General features: G+C 33.4%; 1 protein-coding gene across 1 annotated transcript; it reads left to right on the top strand.

The window, feature by feature from the left end:
- Positions 1 to 3: 3 nt before the first annotated feature.
- LOC138696379 (facilitated trehalose transporter Tret1-2 homolog) lies at positions 4 to 16,141 on the top strand. Its single transcript, XM_069821270.1, has 7 exons — positions 4 to 112; positions 3,206 to 3,302; positions 3,590 to 3,740; positions 4,110 to 4,245; positions 7,715 to 7,923; positions 11,301 to 11,573; positions 14,260 to 16,141. The coding sequence occupies exons 2-7, from the start codon at positions 3,271 to 3,273 to the stop codon at positions 15,085 to 15,087; spliced, it is 1,629 nt and encodes a 542-aa protein (XP_069677371.1). The 5' UTR covers positions 4 to 112; positions 3,206 to 3,270; the 3' UTR covers positions 15,088 to 16,141.
- Positions 16,142 to 21,357: the final 5,216 nt, after the last annotated feature.

A 21,357-nucleotide genomic window follows, 5' to 3' on the forward strand; every position in this document is an offset into this window, starting at 1 on the left:
GAGGAAAATGTGAGTTTGAATTGAAGGTATAAAACTAGTTGACCGCTGGTAGATCAGGCCATACGTCTGCGAAGTACCGGGGCAGACACAACATTGCCTGTACAACCTGCAGGTACGTTTGGTCTGTTACTATATTATCACAGTAGTAATAGATTCTGGTCAATTTAAGGACCTGTGAAGTGTTCTGCATGTTTTTTTCGTGTTAGCATATAATAATTTCAAAATTAACTACAGTATGTCCAATACATTTTGAGCTGTGACCATAAAAATGTTGCCATTTACTCAACATTTTTTTTACTAATTGAGCCTAAAGTTAAATATTTTGTATAATTATTATTTTAGCTCTGATTGCTAATATATTCATTATCTCGATGGTTAAGAAGTGATATCTACAAAAATGATCATTTAGTTTAACTGAACTATTATTTATATTAACCATATTATTATTATTGATATTATTATTATTATTATTATTATTATTATTATTATTATTATTATTATTTTCACAAAATTTCACAGTTAATTAATATTTTGTCCTCGAGTAGGCTTTATCTTGTAAAGCAGAAACATATAAACAATTTGTCTATTTTGAAAAAATAATAATAATTTTTAAATATTGTTTTTATTCACCTGCAAATTTACAGATACGAGGCATCACTTCTTAGCCATCGATATGCAAAATCATAGTAGAACACATATCGATTCACACTAGTAAAGTTTTCTAAAAAAAACTTCAAATCACAAAATTGTTCACATTTTGTATTGTTTTTCTAAATCGTACTGGTTATTGAAGTCAAAGACCTTTCAAGTTATATAATATACCTAAAAAGATTAATTTATGTGATCTGATTTAATTAATTTTTATACTCTATATAACTTTTCTATTAATAATCAAATGTTTCTAAAAGTTCTAAACCTTCCATTAACTCCTTCATGCAATGCTATGCACAAAAATCAGCCTTCTACGATAAATACATTATGAGAAAAGCGTACCTGAAATTGAAAAATGAGAAGTTACAGGGAAAGTAAAATAAAAAATGTAATGGGAGCCACTTTTAAACTCTCATTTTCACGTACTTAAAAGTCCAAAATCAAAGGGAAAGAAACTAGTTATGCAAAGGTTTCTGAATTTTTTGTAAGGAAAAATGAAAATTATATTTTCTGACCCTAATCATGTCCCAGTGCTCTTAACACTAGAAGCATTGAACATAACTATTCCAAATTTCTTCACGTTGCCTATAACAGTATTTATTTTAGCTTCGTAGCAATGTCATCTAAATTTTCCAATAATATAATATATTATATTACAATATTACGTTTGTAAAGTATAGGGAAAAATTCAAGCTGAAGAGAGAATTTGGAGATGCCATCGTCACCACCATAATAAAATTTTCCGTAGCGATATTTCGCCAGCATCTATATGATATACACTCAATTTAAATTGTACTAGGTCTCTTTTTTGTTATACGTCTTAATTTCTTTTGTTTGAAACCTGTTTATATAATTTTTCATTTTAAATTTTATTATGAGCTATTCTGTGTCCCAAGGCAAATCCAAAATGATTGGACAGACTAATAAAAATGAGTATTTATTGTTATGCTTTTCACACATACAGACATTAAATATTACGTTTAACGAAAAGTAACAATTTAGATTTTCATTTACAACGAAGTTATAACCATTTTTTTCCAATTCTCTTACTAACATAAGCTTTTTGTGCAACCATCCATCCAATTTTTAAATGTTAGGTATTCATTGATGATTTTATAATTAAGAAAATACAGATGAACAGTAAATAATGTCATAAATTTCAGGAGGTTATTCTTTGAAATATTTCAAACTAAAAAGCTTAATACAATTTTTTTTCGTTTTTATTTACTTTTCAAGATAAAGATTGTTTTATATGAAATATTTCATATCGTGTTTTGGGAAGGCTAATGATTGAATTCCCAATATTCTTAGTCAATTTAAGAGAGCAGTGTATTATGATAATACATTATTGAAAGAATTTTAGTTTTGATGTTTAAAAGTGAGAAATTTAATCGGAACAAATGTAACTTTTCGTTCTGCAACGGAATTTTAAATGTTACATTTGTTCAAATGAAATTCCTGCGCAATTAAAGGATAAAATCTAAAATTCTTTCAATGATATATTAACATAATACATTGCCCTCTTAAACCGACTAAGAATATAGAGAATTAAATCAATGGCTTTCCCAAAACACGCTATGAAATGTTTCATATAAAACAATTTCATCTCGAAAAGGGAGCAAAAACGAGAAAAATTGTAATAAAATATTTTTGTTTGAAATATCTCAAAGAATAACTCCCTGAAATTAATGACATTACATACGGTTTATTCTGTATATTTGTTTATAGATATTTCAAAGTAATATTCGAAATTTTTGAGTCCCGTAAAGAGATAATACAGTTTTATGATTGACCATATCTCTGCTAAAACATTTCATATATTATGCTTATATTGAATTCCTCTATTGTACAGCACAATAAAGTATACTCATATTTTGAAGGAATTGTTCATTAGTATAAATTTACATTGCTAATTCGTAGGTCTATATTCATTTCCAGTTTTATATTAAAAAATCAGTCTAAAATTAAAATTACTGATGATTTTTATATTTCGAAATATGTATTATATAGCTTTCGCGTGTTAAATATTATAGCACCTGATTGACTAGTTTCGGCCTGTTATGGGCCATCTTCGGTAGCGATAAAGTGTTAAAAGTGGTATAGTGTTAAAAGTTGTGTAATCAAGATGTATGATTTTTGTAATATATTCACCTTTCTCCCAAAACATTTGCTAATATATTTTCGTGAATTCCTAGAGTTCGTGGCTACAAATATAGTGGATCCAATTTCGATTTTTGGGCAGAAAAATTAAAATTTCTCTCGTTCCTCTTTCTCTTCCACACACAGAACCTCTGTGCAAGCTGCCTATCTTGAATTGGTCGTATTTGTTGTTTTAGGAAGCTGATTTTTAGCTATGTTAATCAGAGTACCAGAGAGTTACATTAAATTGTGAATGCGTAATAATATTTTACGATTCTATGGATAACTGCTTAGACCAAAAGGCCCATTCCTCATACATATTGTTTTAATGATTAGAATATTGATATTTCAGTGGGAAAAGTGATCTTTACATTCTTCTATTGTGCATAATACATATTGTACATGTTTATTCCAGAGACATACATATCCAATACTAGATAGAAAGAAAAACTATTGCCACATACGACAGAACAGAGAAAGATGGCTCCTAACCAGCACGAAGTAATGCTAAGGTAAGAAAATTAATTTTAAAAAGGGTTTTATGTTTTTTCTTACTATATTATATCATATATTAAAAAGCTAAGAATGCCTTATATTTATTTTTAACGAAACATACCAGATAATATCACAAAAATTGCATGAATAATTTTTAGCATCAAATTTCATTTTAATAACACTGTACACGTGTTATGATGGTCGTAATAGTTTTGTTTCATAAATTATCTTTGTAAATATCTGCATATAAGCTTCTCTCTGTACTAGTATGTTCAAAAACTAAAAAGCGGTTATTGAAATTTAGGCCGGAAGAAGTTGCGCCGATTGTTGAAAAGGAACCAAATCCTGTTCTTCCCACTATGAACGTCACGACGTACACCAGTAAACAACCCGATGAAGAATCTCAGGACTTCGAGTGCGAGACACAATCCGGGATGAGATCTCTTGTAAGACAGGTAAGCATAAAACATGGTTCAACTTCAAAGCTACACACAAATTGCTATACTTCGTTCCATAACCTCTGACAGGAGAAGTAAACATTGTCAGCAGAGGAGGAGAAAAATATAATTGCAATTCAACCAATAGCAGAGCGCCCAACTTCAAGATAAGCGTGGAATGAAACCTCTGCAATTGGTTCAATAGCAATTATACTTCTGTCTCTTTCTGCCGGCAGTATTTACTGTACGTCCCCTGTCATACATTATGAAATGAAGTATAGTATCATATCGAAGAAGTGTAACAATTTTCTGGCTTAGAGAAAACTCCTACAGGCTTAAGAGACCTTCTTAACATATTATAGAAGAATACTCTTGTATTATTCACAGGCTGTGCTGGCATTTGTTGTATGCTTGAGTGCCGTCCACGGAGGATTTATCGTGGGATACTCCAACATCTTGCTGCCCCAGCTGAACACCACCAACAGCAGCCTACACGCGGACATGGACACCGCATCCTCAATCGGTAAGAAAGAAGTCCGTTAACTCCTCAATTACGAAAATTTATTTACTTTGACTGGATAATCTAAACGTTAAAACAATCAAATTATACCTCAGCAGAAACACTCATAATACTTACTTACAAATGGCTTTTAAGGAACACGGAGGTTCATTGCCGTCCTCACATAAGCTCTCCCTATCCTGTGCAAGATTAATCCACTCTCTATCATCATATCCCACCTCCCTCAAATTCATTTTAATATTATCCTTCCATCTACGTCTCGGCCTCCCCAACTAATATTCTATATGCATTTCTGGATTCGCCCATACGTGCTACATGCTCTACCCATCTCAAATGTCTGGATTTAATGTTCCTAATTATGTCAGGTGAAGAATACAATGCATGCAGTTCTGCGTTGTGTAACTTTCTCCATTCTCCTGTAACTTCATCCCTCTTAGCCCCAAATATTTTCCTAAGCACCTTATTCTCAAACACCCTTAATCGTTTTTCCTCTCTCAAAGTCAGAGTCCAAGTTTCACAATTATACACAACAACCGATAATATAACTGTTTTATAAATTCTAACTTTCAGATCTTTTGACAGCAGACTAGATGACAAAAGCTTCTCAACCGAATAACAACACGCATTTCCCATATTTATTCTGCATTTAATTTCCTCCCGAGTGTCATTTACATTTGTTACTGTTGTTCCAAGATATTTGAATTTTTCCACCTCTTCGAAGGATAAATCTCTAATTTTTATATTTCCATTTCGTACAATATTCTGGTCACGAGACATAATCAGATACTTTTTTCTTCGGAATTTAGTTCCAAACCTATCGCTTTACTTGCTTCAAGTAAAATTTCCGTGTGTTCCCTAATCTTTGTGGATTTCCTCCTAACATATTCACGTCATCCGCATAGACAAGCAGCTGATGTAACCCGTTCAATACCAAACCTTCTTTGTTATCCTGAACTTTCCTAATGGCATATTCTAGAGCTAAGTTAAAAAGTAAAGGTGATAGTGCACTCCTTGCTTTAGTCCGCAGTGAATTGGAAAAGTATCAGATAGAAACTGGCCTATACTGCTGTAAGTTTGACTGAGACACATTTTAATTAATCGAACTAGTTTGTTGGGAATACCAAATTGAATAAGAATATTATACAAAACTTCTCTCTTAACCGAGTCATATGCCTTTTTGAAATATATGAATAACTGATGTACTGTACCCTTATACTCCCATTTTTCTCCAATATCTGTCGAATCTGTCGAATACTAATTTTGTTGTCTTATATATGAAGGGTGCAGGGAAAGTACGGACTTTGTCCACTTTTTTTCTAAAAATGAGTTATGCATGTTGTGTGGAATAGAATTCCATGAATGAAAGAATGTGATAATGCAAGCAGACTAATAGTGATGTGACAGATGTCAGATTGGACATAAAAGAAAAGAATATGCTAAAGACAGACTTTAAACTGCTTTCCTGAACAATTTGCTGAAGTGGACAAGCTCGTTCTTTCCCTGTACCTTTCACATGGAATTCTTCGCATTCTTCCTAAAAGAATTAAATACGTATCGGAAACTGATTTGAACATTTCAATGTTAACAAAGACAACTAACAAGAAAAAGTTTCCAAATACGAATAGCTATTTACAAGGACGTGGGACAAACAGCTGAAGTGCACGAGTCGTTCCCAGTAAAAGAATGTTTCGTGTTGCACCGATCGTTGCAAGACAAGGAAAAAAAACCGGTTTGCAAGAAAACTGATTCAAACAGCAAGACCTTCCTAGAATAGTACGATCAGAACGACTTCAGTCTATAAGAAATATCATCATCAGTCAGTACGATTATAATGAATTTTCGAAATACTTGACCGGGATAGTACGAGGAAAAGTCTTGCCCATCTGGTTTCTCGTGAGATCTTCCACCGTGACCCCTCGCCCGCGGCGCACGTGAGTTGGCTTCGCAGTCGTCAGACTTCGCCTTCACCTCGATTTGACAGTCTGTGACGTTCATGAGGGGAAGCAATGAGCGAGATCGCTTCTACAAATTAGAAACTAGCTTTCAGTATAGTTATACAGGGACATCATTTTATTTTTACTTACATTTTTAATATTAACCTGGCTATACATTTAGAGAATCGGAAACACAGATTGCTACCCCTTCCACGACTGTAGTTCGATGATACTGGCGTAAAACACAAACAAATCACTCTACTAGATATAGGAGGGAAGAAAAGTAGTTCATTCATTTACGTAAACTAGGAAATATCGCGATTTTGAGTTCGATAATTTTCATTAGGTTTTTGTTTAATCTTAATACAGTACTGTATTAACAATGAGTGTTTTTACTCACGAACTGAGTTAGCCATGCGAACGTATTCATTATGCAGTGTATATTATACTGTCTACAGCATATTAGCGTACGATATAGAGAATGAAATTAAATTGAAAATTAATCATAATATGGATATTTAAACACATTTTTGAAAATTGTGACCGTTCATTTCGATACAGGCCTCAGTTCTTTTGTGCATATTATCGCACTATAGACTATTGCATCTAATTCCAATTACAAGTTTCGTCCTTCGTACTAGTAACTGATGTTGAAATAATTCTGTACCTATTCTATAAAAGAGTACCTTAAGTAGGCTACTGTAAATTCAATCTTCACTTCTGCCCGACTCGCACAGATAAAATTACTCAGACATGCTATCTACTGTCCGTCCAAGTGGTTATGCCGTAAGATCGTAGAAAGGGGGGAAATCACGTGACAGTTAATTACTTAACGAGGCCCTTTTATTTAAGTTATTTTAAACAGTTTTATAATATTACGTAAACGTCCAATTCCTAACAGAAATTAATGTTTTCAGAAAATAGCTAAGACAGCCGTGCTTTTACAGAGGGGCGAGCAGAAGCAGGTGGGGGAAATCGGAATGCGACGTAGGCAAACGGACAGTACCTGTGCGAAAATATGATTCAATATTGAAAGCTCTTTCGTCACTGGAAAACGCGAACATATTTCTGGAACGTACTATACTCACTAACTCAGTGCTGTTTACTATATGCGGCCTTGGATCTGTGTGTAGAAGACGGTTGAACTTCATTAGTAGAAGGGGTGGGAGTGAAGTACATTCAAAAACTCAGGCACAATAAAAATTGAAGCAAAAATAAAATGATGTCCCTGTAGCTAGGGAGCGGATTTTAGAGCATTTGTATGCTTCATTTCTTAATTGCATGTCAAAATATTATGCACGTGCAAAGTAGATGATAAGGCATCTTCTTGTTTTGATAATCTGTTCTTTTAATCTCAACTTTCATCCATAATAATTCGCAAAAACAGTGCCCAATTACTTTTTGGTAAATAGTGTATAATGGACCCATATGAGTGTCTGAAGTGCAAGCCGTTTGCCCCTCCTCCCCAACCTTTTACCTATAATCAGTACCTTACCATACAGGATATCGTGATTAATGAATTATGTTCTTTTCCCTAGCTATGGTGTACACAATCGCGTCTCCACTGGGCAGCCTTCTTTGTGGTGTGCTAATGTCTTACATCGGAAGGAAAACCACCATGCAGCTGGGATTCGTCATTTTTATACCCGGATGGCTCCTCATCACCTTCGCCCAGAACCACATCATGATATACATTGGCATCGTTATTGATGGCATTGCTAAGGGATTGACTGCAGGAGCACCAATAGTAAGAAACGCTTATTTCCAAATATATGTTTGTTATTATTATTATTATTATTATTATTATTATTATTATTATTATTATTATTATTATTATTATTATTATTACTAGATCCCGGATGTTTAGGCATTTATAACGATTAAACTAGGCAGGCAAAAAAGGCAATAAAAACGTAAAAAATAATGCACAATGATCTTTGAAAAAGGCATAAATTTTAAAAAGGCATAATATATTTTAGCAATAAATTTAAATTATATCAACATAACTCACACATTTACTTCGTAGGTGACACATGTTGACTTATAAAATACTTTTTGTTTGTGATTAACTGTCTTTCCATAAACCTTACATAACAAAACTGTTCCATCGGTTGAAAACACATGGGCAACAAATTAGCTAACGTAAGCATGAAGTTTACTGAATTTAAGCATTCTAGCTAACCGATCTTATATCTTCTATCACCCGACAATAACAAATAATAAATACATAATAATAAACACGTGTAGCACAAAATTGTAACAACAGAAAGATTTGAAAATATGAACGCAAACAATTGCAAATGCTATAGTTGCCTCGTTTAATTATTAGGCAGCGGCATTCCTTTCAAGATTTGTAGGTCTTTATTGCATGCACCGATAATAAAATGAAAATGCGACGTTGTCACGTCTTGTTTGTTGCTGCTATATATTAATATAACATGGATATGAGCTAGGCTTAATTGCTCAAAGCATGAGTTAATTTGAAGATTATTTAGATTATTTATTTTAAATTAATTATTTAAAGAACTGTAATATAATTAATTTTCACTGTGAACTAGAACAAGACACACTGCTAAAATGTGCAACTCTGGTTTATACACTCCGCGTGGAGTTATTGGAGCGGCCTTCAAAAGACTTGACGACAATGGACAGCGCGACATAATTAAAATTATTGAAACTACAAAGCTTCCGTCCTCTTTGACACCGCTAGCCTACTAATTGAACGTGGCTACTTTACGTGACAACTTCTATGAGAATGAGCTTAATATTTAAAATTATAAAGCTGATTGTTGGTATCGTGAAGACATGACAATATTATTATCTTTCTAACTGTGGATTTTCAATCATTATTCATATTACACCAATAGTATTAAATCACGATTATTAGCAGATTAAGTACCGAAATAAATTACTTTTATCTACTATTGTTAGTAAAGTTAGTCAATGTTTCAAATATTTGAATTTCATATACATTACATTACAATTAATTAGAAAATTGCAAATAAACAAGAAATATTGGTTTAAAATCACAAAAAAGACATTTATTAGTAAGAAACAAGATAAAAATTGGCCCTGTCACTTTGATTTACTCCAAATCACATTTATATCTATGCAAATAATGATTTACTTCCACCCAGTAAAAAAAGGCATTTTGCCAAACATCCGGGCTCTAATAATAATAATTATATTATATTATTATTATTATTAATACTGCAAGTATTAACATTATTACAGAACACCAATGGATACAACACTACAGAAACTTATGGTATGATGAAAACTGTGAAGAGAATTATTATGTAGAAAGTGACAGTAGTTCTATAGATCAAATAGACATAAAAGAATTAGAAGCGGCTTTAAAAGTAACAAAAAATAGAAAAGCTACTGGATTGGACGGAATTAATGCTGAACTAATTAAATATGGTGGGATGATATTAAAATTCTGTTTCCTTCATTTTCTGAACATGTGTTGGAAAAATTGTTCAGTGCCCATGGAATGGAATACAGCCAAAGTTATTTCCCTATTCAAGAAAGGTAATAGAAATGACACAGGAAACTATAGAGGAATAACCTTATTAGATGCAGGATATAAAATCTATGGAAAAATTCTTAATCAAAGATTACAAGCTATTGCTGATGTAGTAATATCAGAGGAACAATCAGGCTTTAGAAAAGGACGCTCATCTAGTGATAATATATTTATAATGAGGCAGATTATTGAAAAACGTCGAGAGTTTGGTTTGGAAACCCACTTAGCATTCATTGACTATGAAAAAGCTTTCGATAAAGTGAAAAGACCCCTTTTATGGAAAATACTGGAAATAAGAGGCTTTCCTAAGCACCTTATTAGTGCCGTTAAGAGTTTATATGTAAATACCAAAATAGTTATTAGCTCAGGTTTTAAAGTGTCAGAAGCAATTTTAACAAATTTAGGTGTTCGACAAGGGTGCAGTTTATCACCCACTCTGTTTAATTTATATATTGACGATCTAGTTTTGAAGTGGAAAGATGAAATACAGACTGCGATTAAAATAGAATCTAACACACCTTTAAATACTTTACTATACGCTGATGATCAAATAATTATCCAGGAAACAGAAGATAACCTACAAAGAGCAGTGTATAGATTAAGCCAAAACGCAATATTTTACAATCTAACTATATCTGCAAACAAAACAAAGATAATGGCTTTTAAAGGGAAAAATCCTGTTAGATCTAAGATAATAGTAAATGGAAACATTTTAGAACAAGTATCCCACTTCAATTATCTAGGATGTGATATTAGTTTTAATTATGAGAAAGATATTGAGAAGAAAGTTAATAGATTTCAGATGATATGTGGAACAATTGGAAGAACTTTAGGAAGAAAAGCGAGAAAAGAAACTCAAATGAAATTTTATAAAGTTATGGCTGTACCTACTCTTATATATGGCTCTGAATCATGGACAATAACAAAAAAAGAAGAATCACGTATACAATCAGCAGAGATGAAATTTATGAGATACGTAAGAAGATGCACTAAAGCCGATAAAATAAAAAATGAAACAATAAGATCAGATCTCAATATTTTCTCACTACACGACATGGTAGAAGAAAATAAAACAAAATGGAAAGATCATGTTGACAGAATGGCAGAGAATAGGCTACCAAAGAAGATAATGAATTATCGCCCGATCGGGAAAAGGGATCTGGGTAGACCTCGCAAGAGGTGGCTGGACGATAGAGACCGGAACAGGTGATATCACCTAAACCTTGAAGGGAGAAGAAGAAGAAGAAGATTATTATTATTATTATTATTATTATTATTATTTATGTACCTAAATTCTGAATACGGCTCCACATTGACTTCGAAGAGATTATTATGATATAATGATTTTCAAATGTTATGACTGACTTATTTTGTTTTCTTTATCCTTTTTCTGTTTTCTTTCTTTTATCTTCTCTTCTTTTTCACTTTCTTTCTCTTCTATCATATTTCCATATCTCTTCCTCTTTTTCTCCCTTCTTTTTGGTCTTTTCTCATGCTTCTTTATCCTCTCCTGCCTCTTCTCTTTGTTTCTCCTTCTATCTGGTGCCTCGGCTGCTCCTGCCCTTCTCAATGCTAACTGGTACCGTTGCGCGCAGGTGCTCCTGGACGAGCTGGCCGACCCTCGTATCCGCGGCGTCTTGTGCTGCCTGGGCTTCGTATTCATGTCGCTGGGCATATTCCTGGTGTCCATGTTGGGCGTGCTGTGGTCGTGGCAGCTCGTAGCAGGTGTCAGCGCGGTACTGGCTCTCGTGTGCCTGATCTCACAGTTCTTCGTCGTCGAGAGCCCCATCTGGCTCGCGAGGTGCGGGCGCAGCAAGGCCGCAGAGAGGGCGCTCAACTGGGTGTGGGGACCCGGAAGGGAAACAGAGGTAAGATACAGCTTTTAGTTAATGTACAAAAATTAAATTCGAAAGCGAGTGGATTTTCCTGTCATACTCCTCTGCCTTCCTTTTTGGAGCCACAAGTATTATCTTCAAGTTTAGATCTGTTTAGCTACACTTATATTATATTCGATGAGACGACAGGTTTGTTCAATTTATTCACCGCGGTTTTTCTGTCAAGATTATATATTTGCCGAAGATGTTTATCTGTTTATCTCTACCGCTCTTTTTAACTTCAAGCCAATATTTATGCCCCATTCAAACATCAAGAATAGGCTATAGCTAAGATCAGCGTCCAGTATTCAATCTCATCACAAATCAGCACATGCAATTCTCTTCTTGAGGAAAATCGTAACAAATGAAGTAGATTCAAAAGAAATTTTTAAATTACGTCCTTTCTATGTAACATTCGTTACGTCACGCAAAAATGCAGTTTTTCCAATCCAAAGATCAAGAAGAGTTAGACATAAGAATTCACCTATAATTAGAATGCGTCGTTTTCAACACATTAAATTATTTGATAATATTTCGCTAACAGATAATGTATTTAAAAACAAATTTTCTCAAACATGATCAATTAAGTAGCTACTCTTCTCTTACATTACATTCTGATTTCTCATTGTAAATATTATAAATTCTACAGTAGCCTATGCATTGTATTTTGTTAGTGCTCCATATTTTAAAAAATCAATTAAAACATTCTTTGGGGAGAAAATATAAAGTTTCAATTACTACAATACCTGCGTTTTACTTTTTATTGTTTGTTAATTAATTAAATACTAGTCTTAAAATTTTATGGAATGGCTCCTGAGCACTAGTATGTACTCTTTATGGGGGTGCTATAGTGATTTATATAAAAAACAATGTTCTAGCAATAAATTATTATTATTATTATTATTATTATTATTATTATTATTTCTTCTTCCATAATGAAATTACTTATATGATAAGGTGCTTTTGTGGACAATATATTTGTGTACTTTCAAATGTGAGTGAGTGAGTGAGTGAGTGAGTGAGTGAGTGAAAATAATTAAATAAATAAATGTAAATGTTCGGTAGAATTTGACTCGCTGTTTTCTTAGTTCTTTATTTTCGTTATTTTCTATATATAAAATACTTCTTGAGGGCACATTTCTTATTCAAGTCGGTTTAAAATTTCTGGAAATGTAATAAGTACAATAATTAAAATTTTCACTGGATGTTTAAGTTCATTGGGTTTTAGTATAAATTTTAACAGTCGATGTGCATTAATAATTCACTTTAAAAAGCAATAATAACAATTACACTTTAAAAATTTGTACGCAGTAAAATATATACTGTACTAGATAATAAGGACCAGAGTTCTTTCTGTAATACATATATGAGGTGTATTTCTGAAAAGAAAAAAATCAGTTCAGTCCAATTAAAACTGTCACGCAAAGTGGAATTTATGTCGACTAGTAATTGAAGGGTCAGAATGAGACAGTCAACAAAAATAATCTTTCGTGCGAATTAATTTCTTATACGTATGTGGAAACTACTATTAAATATTATAAAATTTACTCAACAAATGAAGTAAATATACGCTGAAGAAATTATGACACCGCACCTAATAGCATTGGACTCTGAACTTTCAATACGCTCTCCTGCCAAATATTTTCTGTGTGGCATAGGACTGTATCATTCTCACTTCTTCAATTAACAGGTAAAAATCTTAATAACGTGACAACTAATAAACCCATATAGGTAAAATTTCGTATAGCATGTACCGTTAACTGTATAGACACGTGATACAAATGTAATAATGACAGCTAGGGTATATGTACGTGCACGCCCACAAATATTATTAGAAAATGCAGGTTTTAAATTTCTAAAATTTTATAAGAAAATGAACTCACAATTGGACAAATATTACAAGGTACCACAACAAGACTTATTAGAACTTAATATCTGATAAAAGTATAAAAAGGTTACTAATAATATTTTTTTAGTATTCACTTTTTACCTTAAATTAAATTTTCCAACATTTGACAATTTTCACACATATTAATTCATAACTCCACAGCCAATAGAAATAGAATTCTGAAATTTTGTACACTGATTTAACGTCCATTTATGCAAAAGACTCGCTATAATAATATCCATATCTTTGAAAATAGAAAAATTAGGTCACAAAATATTATGTAAATTTTAATATATTTTATATAGGACAAATAAAAAAATTAATTGTATTAAAATAAACAATACAATACATGTCTGAGAGTAGTCTACTTTTCAGAAATAAGTGTTTATTGCATGCAGAAAAATTATTAAAGATGTCAGAGAGACAATAACAATGTTATGGTTACCAAATGATGTAACTGCAGAATTCTTTTGTTTTTTTCATACTTTGATAAAACTGGTTTAGTAACTTTTTTATACTTTTATCAGATATTTAAATTCTAATAAGTCTTCTTGTGGTACTTTGTAATCTTTGTCCAATTTTGAGTTCATTTTCTTATAAAATTTTAGAAATTTAAAGCCTGCATTTTCTGATAATATTTGTAATCGTTCACGTACATATACTCTTAAAACCATAGAAGTTAAAAAAATAGTCATAACCCCCATTACAATGTGTTAGAAACAATTTACATTACAATTCACCTGATATTTATACAGTAGAGCGTATACAGTAAGTAAGTCTCGCTTGTTACAGGCAAAACGCGACTTGGATAAGATTCTGTCGAACATCCAGGCTGAGGAACGCGAACGCATCAGCAGTAACTCCAACAACTGGAAGATGCTGCTCAGAGCACGTGTGCTCAAACCCTTCCTCATCATCCACGCCTTCAACCTGTTCCAAATCATCTGCGGCACCAACATCCTCATCTTCTTCTCCCTCGCCATCATGCAGAAGGTGGATGAGATCCCAGCAGTGGCCGAGGCAGACGGAGTCGACAGCAAGCTCTCCACTGTGCTCATCTCCATCGTTCGCGTCATCTTCATCGTCATCGCTTGCTTCCTCCTTTTCTGGATCAACCGACGACCTCTTGCCATTGTCTCAGGTATCGGATGCTCGCTGATGGCCTTCCTTCTAGGAACCTTCCTCTACATTCAGGCTACCTCGGCCTTCGACATCCCTGGCTCATCCTGGATCGCAACGGCTTTGGTCCTCGGTTTTGTAGCTGCAAACACTTGTGGATTTTTCGTCCTTCCGTCTGTGATGATGGGCGAGGTTTTGCCCTCAAAGATCAGAAGCGTTGCTTGCGGGTATATCTATGCCATCAATGATGTGGGCATGTGTTTCGCTATTAAATCCTTCCCCGCCATGTCAGAGAGTCTGGGTGCTCATGGACTGTTCTGGATCTTCGCTGTAGCTTCCGTTGCTTGCACACTTTTGGTGTACTTGCTGTTGCCAGAAACGCAAGGAAAATCCCTCGAACAGATCGAAGACTACTTCGCACAGAGCAATGTTATGTATATAACGAGGAAAAGGCATCAATCTTCGCCACTTGTCAAGAGAAGCACAAAGATATTCTCTTGAATCATTCAGTCTAAAACTGTGATATCAGTATTAAACCTTTTCTTACAAGTTAGCCAAGCTCATATGTGAGCAGAGGCATGTTTCGTACCAGCCGAGCTTGTTGTAGCTGAATAGAACTAAATAAAATTGACCACGTTCACGTGCTGCATTACAAACCACAGCAGTCAACTTTGAGTGGAAAGTAAATGTGACAGCTGACAAGGACGCAAGGTCTAAGCAAAGTCAGTTCTAAGGAGTAAAGAACAACAAAAACATATTAAACAAACATGTCTTTCTGATCTGCAAAATTGTCTGAATTTAAAAAGCACGAAATTGTTTACAGTTTCTGCTCTCAATATATCTCAAGATGTTCTCTAGCTCCGGACGATTTCTGAGATCTTACAGTTTTCAATATGTGCAAGTCTTGCATACAATTCAACCAGTAAGATTGATGAAAATCGTTTCATAAGAAAACCTATAGACATACAATTTGAAATACGACTATATTTCAGTGGTTTTTACAAGTAAATATTTTAGTTAAACAAATTTAAATGTTGTTAATGTCTTTCGCTTTGGAACAGATTAAGTCTGAGAGAAAGCTCGCTTCATACGGGTCTCCAAACACGATGTTAGAAAACATAGTATTACCTTAGTAATGGATAGTAGTTTAGAAATTCTTAAAATTGTATTTTTATATTGAAATGAAATGTTGATAATTTCTGAGCAATATCTTAAATAGCAAATACCTATCATTATTGCCAATATTCAATTTTATGCATTGTATTTTTAATTAATAGCATATCGTGTTTGCTTTACTCTTGTAACTATGGCAAGAACTTTAGTCATCAATTATTGTATAAGTTGTTAACTTATTCTAAGTCATTATTTATGTTGCTTTTATAATAGTGCCTGTATTTATCTTTGTATGTATTAACACTGTGTGAAAATAACCAACATACCAATCTCAACTTTGTAAACGTGTCAAACTTTACTTAATCTGTTTTAATGTTCCTCCAGTTTGTCACGTAGTATAAATGCGTATGTTATATATTCTAATTAAAAATATATGAAAGAATACAGTTGTAATATGTTGTCCTTAACCTAACCTTACCAACAAAACTCCATAGGTACAGATACGGAATTAAAATTTGGAGCGAGTCCTGATGGGAGTCCACCTGTATGTAGGCAACAATTTCGCACGACTGTTCATAAATAGCATATATACAGGAGCTCTTACTGCACATGAGCAGTGTGTTGTAAGTGAAACATATACAATAAGGGAGCTCTAAATTTTCTTTTTGTATCTGTACATAACTTTACTATGCTGAGTATCTTTTCCAATTACAAGCATATCACAGAGTGTGATGTTTTCTTTTTTTTAGTAAAAATAATTCAACCATCTATTGTAATGTATAAGTGAAACAAAATACAAATCTCGATGCACCTACTTAAAAATTCCGTAATCTGAAAAACTGCATATAGGCCTATCACTGCCTGAAACATGCTGCCTTACCAACTTTCTGATTTAGTAGCCCTACAGATCGAATAATATCATTCCTAAGAGTTTACATGTTCAAAATCTCGCCTCACTCTAACAAAATTACCCATAGAATCATCATGGTTCTTCTCAAGGACAGATATAATTTTTACAAATCTAGTAAAACCTCTCTAATCTTCCAATGAAAACTTCTGTTTAGCTGCATTCCGAACAATGGTACACAGACTACTCAACATATCAATGAGCCAACAAGACTACAAATAAGAGCTAAACACAACCAAATACATAGCACAAGAAAACAGATACAACCCTAACATAATAAGAAAGACAAAACATAATCACAAAAAACACAAGAACACAAAAAAATACATCACACTAACATACGAAAACAAAGACACACACAAGATTGCAACCTCATTCAAGAAATTAAATTACAACATCGCATACAGAACAAATAATACTCTACAAAAGCATCTCAACACATAAACAACACAAATAAATACAACCACATAGGCTTATACAAACTCAAATGTAACACCCGCAACAACTTCTACATAGGACAGACAGGTAGATCATTTCAAACATGTTACAAAGAACACATCACAAATGCTAACCACATCTACAGAGACATAAACACAGACAAGAAAATTCTACATGTTCAACCAAAAACTAGAAACTAAACAGACTAGAACAATACGAAATATACAGACACACAAAAACGCATCCAAATGAAATTCTCAACACACAACTCAATTTCAGAACACACACACTCTTTGATTCCACATTACACTACACAAACCAGAGGTCTGCATCGGACGTTTTCGCTCGAGCGCCAAGTAGCTCATAGCATAATCCGATAGGTAGCGCACATGCATGATGGGTAAAATTGTCACGAGCTATAAATCCTCGAACGGTATAAGCCGAGCGTTAGACATTCGTTCTTGTTACAGTGATGAACTATGTAGTAACATCATAAATGTTTATCATTTCAAAACTTTGCAGTGTTTAACTAACCTCTCCATAGTACAACTACAAAACTTGCTTTAAAATGTAATATAAATATTGTAAGTAAATGTTTTTTTTTTTTTTTCCCCACACAGGAGTGATTTTGATTTTGCCACATCTGATAGATGTTATTGGATGTAAATGTAATTATTATAAACGGAGAACACAATCACGATAATGCAAGAACTGTATCAAGTTTTCTAGTAATAATAATAATAATAATAATAATAATAATAATAATAATAATTACTGTACTGCGTCTGTAACAGTTGTGCAGCATGATTATTCGTTTTATTATATTTTCTGTGACGTTATCTCTGTACTAATATTTTTATTAATCTACTGCTATATCAATAATATTTTGTAAAACGTTTCTACATTGTCGCAGTATATAGGCGGAACACTATGTATGGACCTATCATATTATATATGTGGTAAATCAAATATTGAATAATTATTAAATAGCAATAATAACTGTATATCGAAGTTTTTCATATTATTTTATTTATAACTTCATGTTCCTGTTTTGATACGTTTCATTGACTGACGTTTGTCATAAACGCAGAAAATAAAGCCTTATTTTTACCGTGTGAGCAAAACATATGTGTATCTTATCTGTCGCCTTCCATACAAGATAAGACATGTCGGTGAGATGATCTTGTACTGTGCTTTTATTTATTACGAACGTATCACGACCGATCGTATCTCACTCGAGGGTGCGACACTCGACCGAGTTCAAGCGAGCGATTTAACTCCAATGCAGCACTCTGACACAAACACATCCTCACATGAAAACAAACAAAAGGCGCCAAGACCAGCACCAACCAGTTCTGAAGATGGCCCATAACGGGCTGAAACTAGTTAACTAGGTACTGTAATATTTAATATGCGAAAGATATATAATACATGAATGAAAACCTCGTATGTCTGATTTTCTAAATTTTACAGGAGAGCAAAAAATCGATATACAAGGTTTTCACATTTAAATAGATGGCTCGTTAAGTCGGAAATTTTATATGATTTCGACATACAAAGTTTTCACATTCAAATAGATGGCTCGTAAGTCGGATTTTCTATAATGACTAGAGATACGCGCTTTTCATTTTAAAATTAAACCATAAAGAGATACGTGGTTTTTAATTTTTCTCTTTTTTCATGAAAAAAATTTAAAATGAAAATTTTGCAATTGTAGACCATAAGAGCACGGGCTTTCCTATAAATTTGAGTGAAAATCGCATTTTCGAAAAAAAGTCGACTTACGAGGTTTTCATTCTTAGGTGTCGATTATTCTGTATAGCATTCATATTATAACTTAAGGCCAACCTGGTTCAGACACCAAAAAGTTGCGTTTTCTTTGTGCTTTTATGTGAAATTCTAAACAGAATATTGTAGATTGGCAATACATATAAGGACACCAAGCAAAACCGACTTTTGAAAAGGTGTAATATTTTTTCCGAGATTATGAACATTATTACACTTGCCTCCGAAATCTTTTCAAAATGGTCTCTTGTAAAAAATAACGTAGTATAAGATTATCTTCCTGTAATTCTTGTACCAATTCTTTCGTCCCACCAAGTTATGTATATGCAGTCTTCATTCCACACGTTCTTACTCTATCTTCAGTAAGGTGTGCTTAGCAGACTCGAGAATTGTAAGAGTACAATGGCATAACTTACGTAACAAATTAACATATGTCGTCATATAAAGATAGACTATATTTATCGAATACCGTTTCGAGTGTCACAAATCGATGTGGATTGTTCTTCATAGTACTTAATATCTTTCCACTATATGAAGTGTGGAAGACATGTTTAATGTTATAAATACAAATTTAAGACTGGACATATAAAAGACTAAGTGTCAAAGAGACAAACAGTAGAAAACAGAGCTTTCTTACGCAACTGGTATTGTAATTTCATAAGTTTTGCACATCTATAGGAGAAGCTAGAGTCTAAATAAAATTACAATGGGACTTATCATTTTTCTAAGTGCACTGAGCCACGGACTAATGCTTTTACATTATTGTTGATGTCCACTCTTCAAATGTCTAACATTTTGCTGACGTCGATGTTTCGAACACGATTATGGACGGGAAATTGTCGCTTTTCGGAGCAATACGTCATAATTTTCCCTTCAACCCTATCCATCAAGTTCTTTAGAGCGAAATGAAACAAACCCATCAACATTACTTTCTAATGCTATATTTCAGTGGCATGCTAGTATTTTACTAGGTTTATTTTACGATTCTTTATCAACTGCTGTGTTTATCTGACGTCTGAGTGGTATAATATAATATATTTATTCATCTATCATATATCTGTAAGACAGACCTGTTACAATTCTATATTGTCTGCCTTACTTTACAAATTTTAATCGCCTATGCCAAGTCTCACAATTAAAAAAAATAATACCATTACTTTTTAACTTTCTCTTCCCATTTCATCTTCACTATCATTATAAATTTGTCCAATTTATTTAACTCTCTTATAAGTATTAGTTATATTACATATTTTCTTATATGCTACATATCTATTCATGTCCACACCTGTCGAGTAACGGCTAGCGTCTGGCCGCGAAACCAGATGGCCCGGGTTCGAATCCCGGTTGGAGCAAATTACCTGGTTGAGGTTTTCCCTCAACCCAATATGAGCAAATGCTGGGTAACTATCGGTGTTGGACCCCGGATTTATTTCACCGACATTTTCACCTTTACTTCATTCAGACGCTAAATAATCTGAGATGTTGATACAGCGTCGTAAAATAACCTATAAAAATATCTATTCATATTCAAAAAATTATTATTTATCATCTTTTTCCTTGTATTGTCTATTTCTTGACATTCTAATAAAATATGGAACGCGTCTTCTCCCATGCCGCAAAGGGGGCAGATATCCTTCTCTAGGGTACCCTCCTGTTTTTAAATTTCCATATTTCTAGTCTCCACCAAGCTACGCCCATCCTCACATCCCTATCATTTATTCTGACATATTCTTCTTGTTCCCATGACGTTTAATCTCCTTATAGTTACTTAATATTCTTAATTCGTTGAGATTTTGTTATAATTCCTGTCTCGTAATTTCATTACACCTATCTTTTACGATTTTACAAATGACATTTAAACTCATTACTCCAATTTCCTCCCATACCATCTTAGACCTAATCTACTCACCTTGTTCTTTAAATCTGCTAGCCAATTGGATTTCAAATTCGTGTCCCGAATAAACTGCAAACACTTCTTTTCAATGGCACTATCCTCCTTCTCCAAAATATGACCTAAGAATTTTATTTTCCTTACTAGTATCGTTCCCATAATACTATCTACCCCCATTTCGAATCTAGCAGCTAGGTTAGAGGCGTTCCAAGGGATTCCTAGAAATTTCTTACAAAATTTAGCTCTAATCCTATCAATAAGCTGGCTAGATAAATCATTAACCCAAATTTCTACATTATACAATATTTTCAATTCTACAATAGCTCTTTAAATATTAAACAGGTTATTTATCTCTATATTCTAACGTCTGAGTGAGATGAAGGTGATAATGCCAGCGAAATGTGCCCAGGCTCCAGTGCCGAATTTTACCCTCCCCCAATAATTTTATAACATTTTCCAGTCACAATAAGGCCAATAATCGTTCGTTACTGATTGCCGGCCTTGTAAGAAACATCTCTAACATTTTCAAATCGGAGTAGAAAGTTTGAACCAGGTTCGATAATCTTCAATACAAATCAACAATAACTTTGGGCCAAAAGTGGTGACTTGTTTGGACCAGTCCTTTCAAGGTTGGGAA

The sequence above is a fragment of the Periplaneta americana genome, chromosome 1, assembly GCF_040183065.1.
Source record: "Periplaneta americana isolate PAMFEO1 chromosome 1, P.americana_PAMFEO1_priV1, whole genome shotgun sequence".
NCBI lineage: Eukaryota > Metazoa > Arthropoda > Insecta > Blattodea > Blattidae > Periplaneta > Periplaneta americana.

Coding starts and splice junctions, on each gene's coding strand:
- LOC138696379 (XM_069821270.1), top strand. CDS start 3,271: ATGGCTCCTAACCAGCACGAAGTAATGCTAAG. Junction 3,741..4,109: donor TGAGATCTCTTGTAAGACAG/GTAAGCATAAAA, acceptor TATTATTCACAG/GCTGTGCTGGCATTTGTTGT. Junction 7,924..11,300: donor TGACTGCAGGAGCACCAATA/GTAAGAAACGCT, acceptor CGTTGCGCGCAG/GTGCTCCTGGACGAGCTGGC.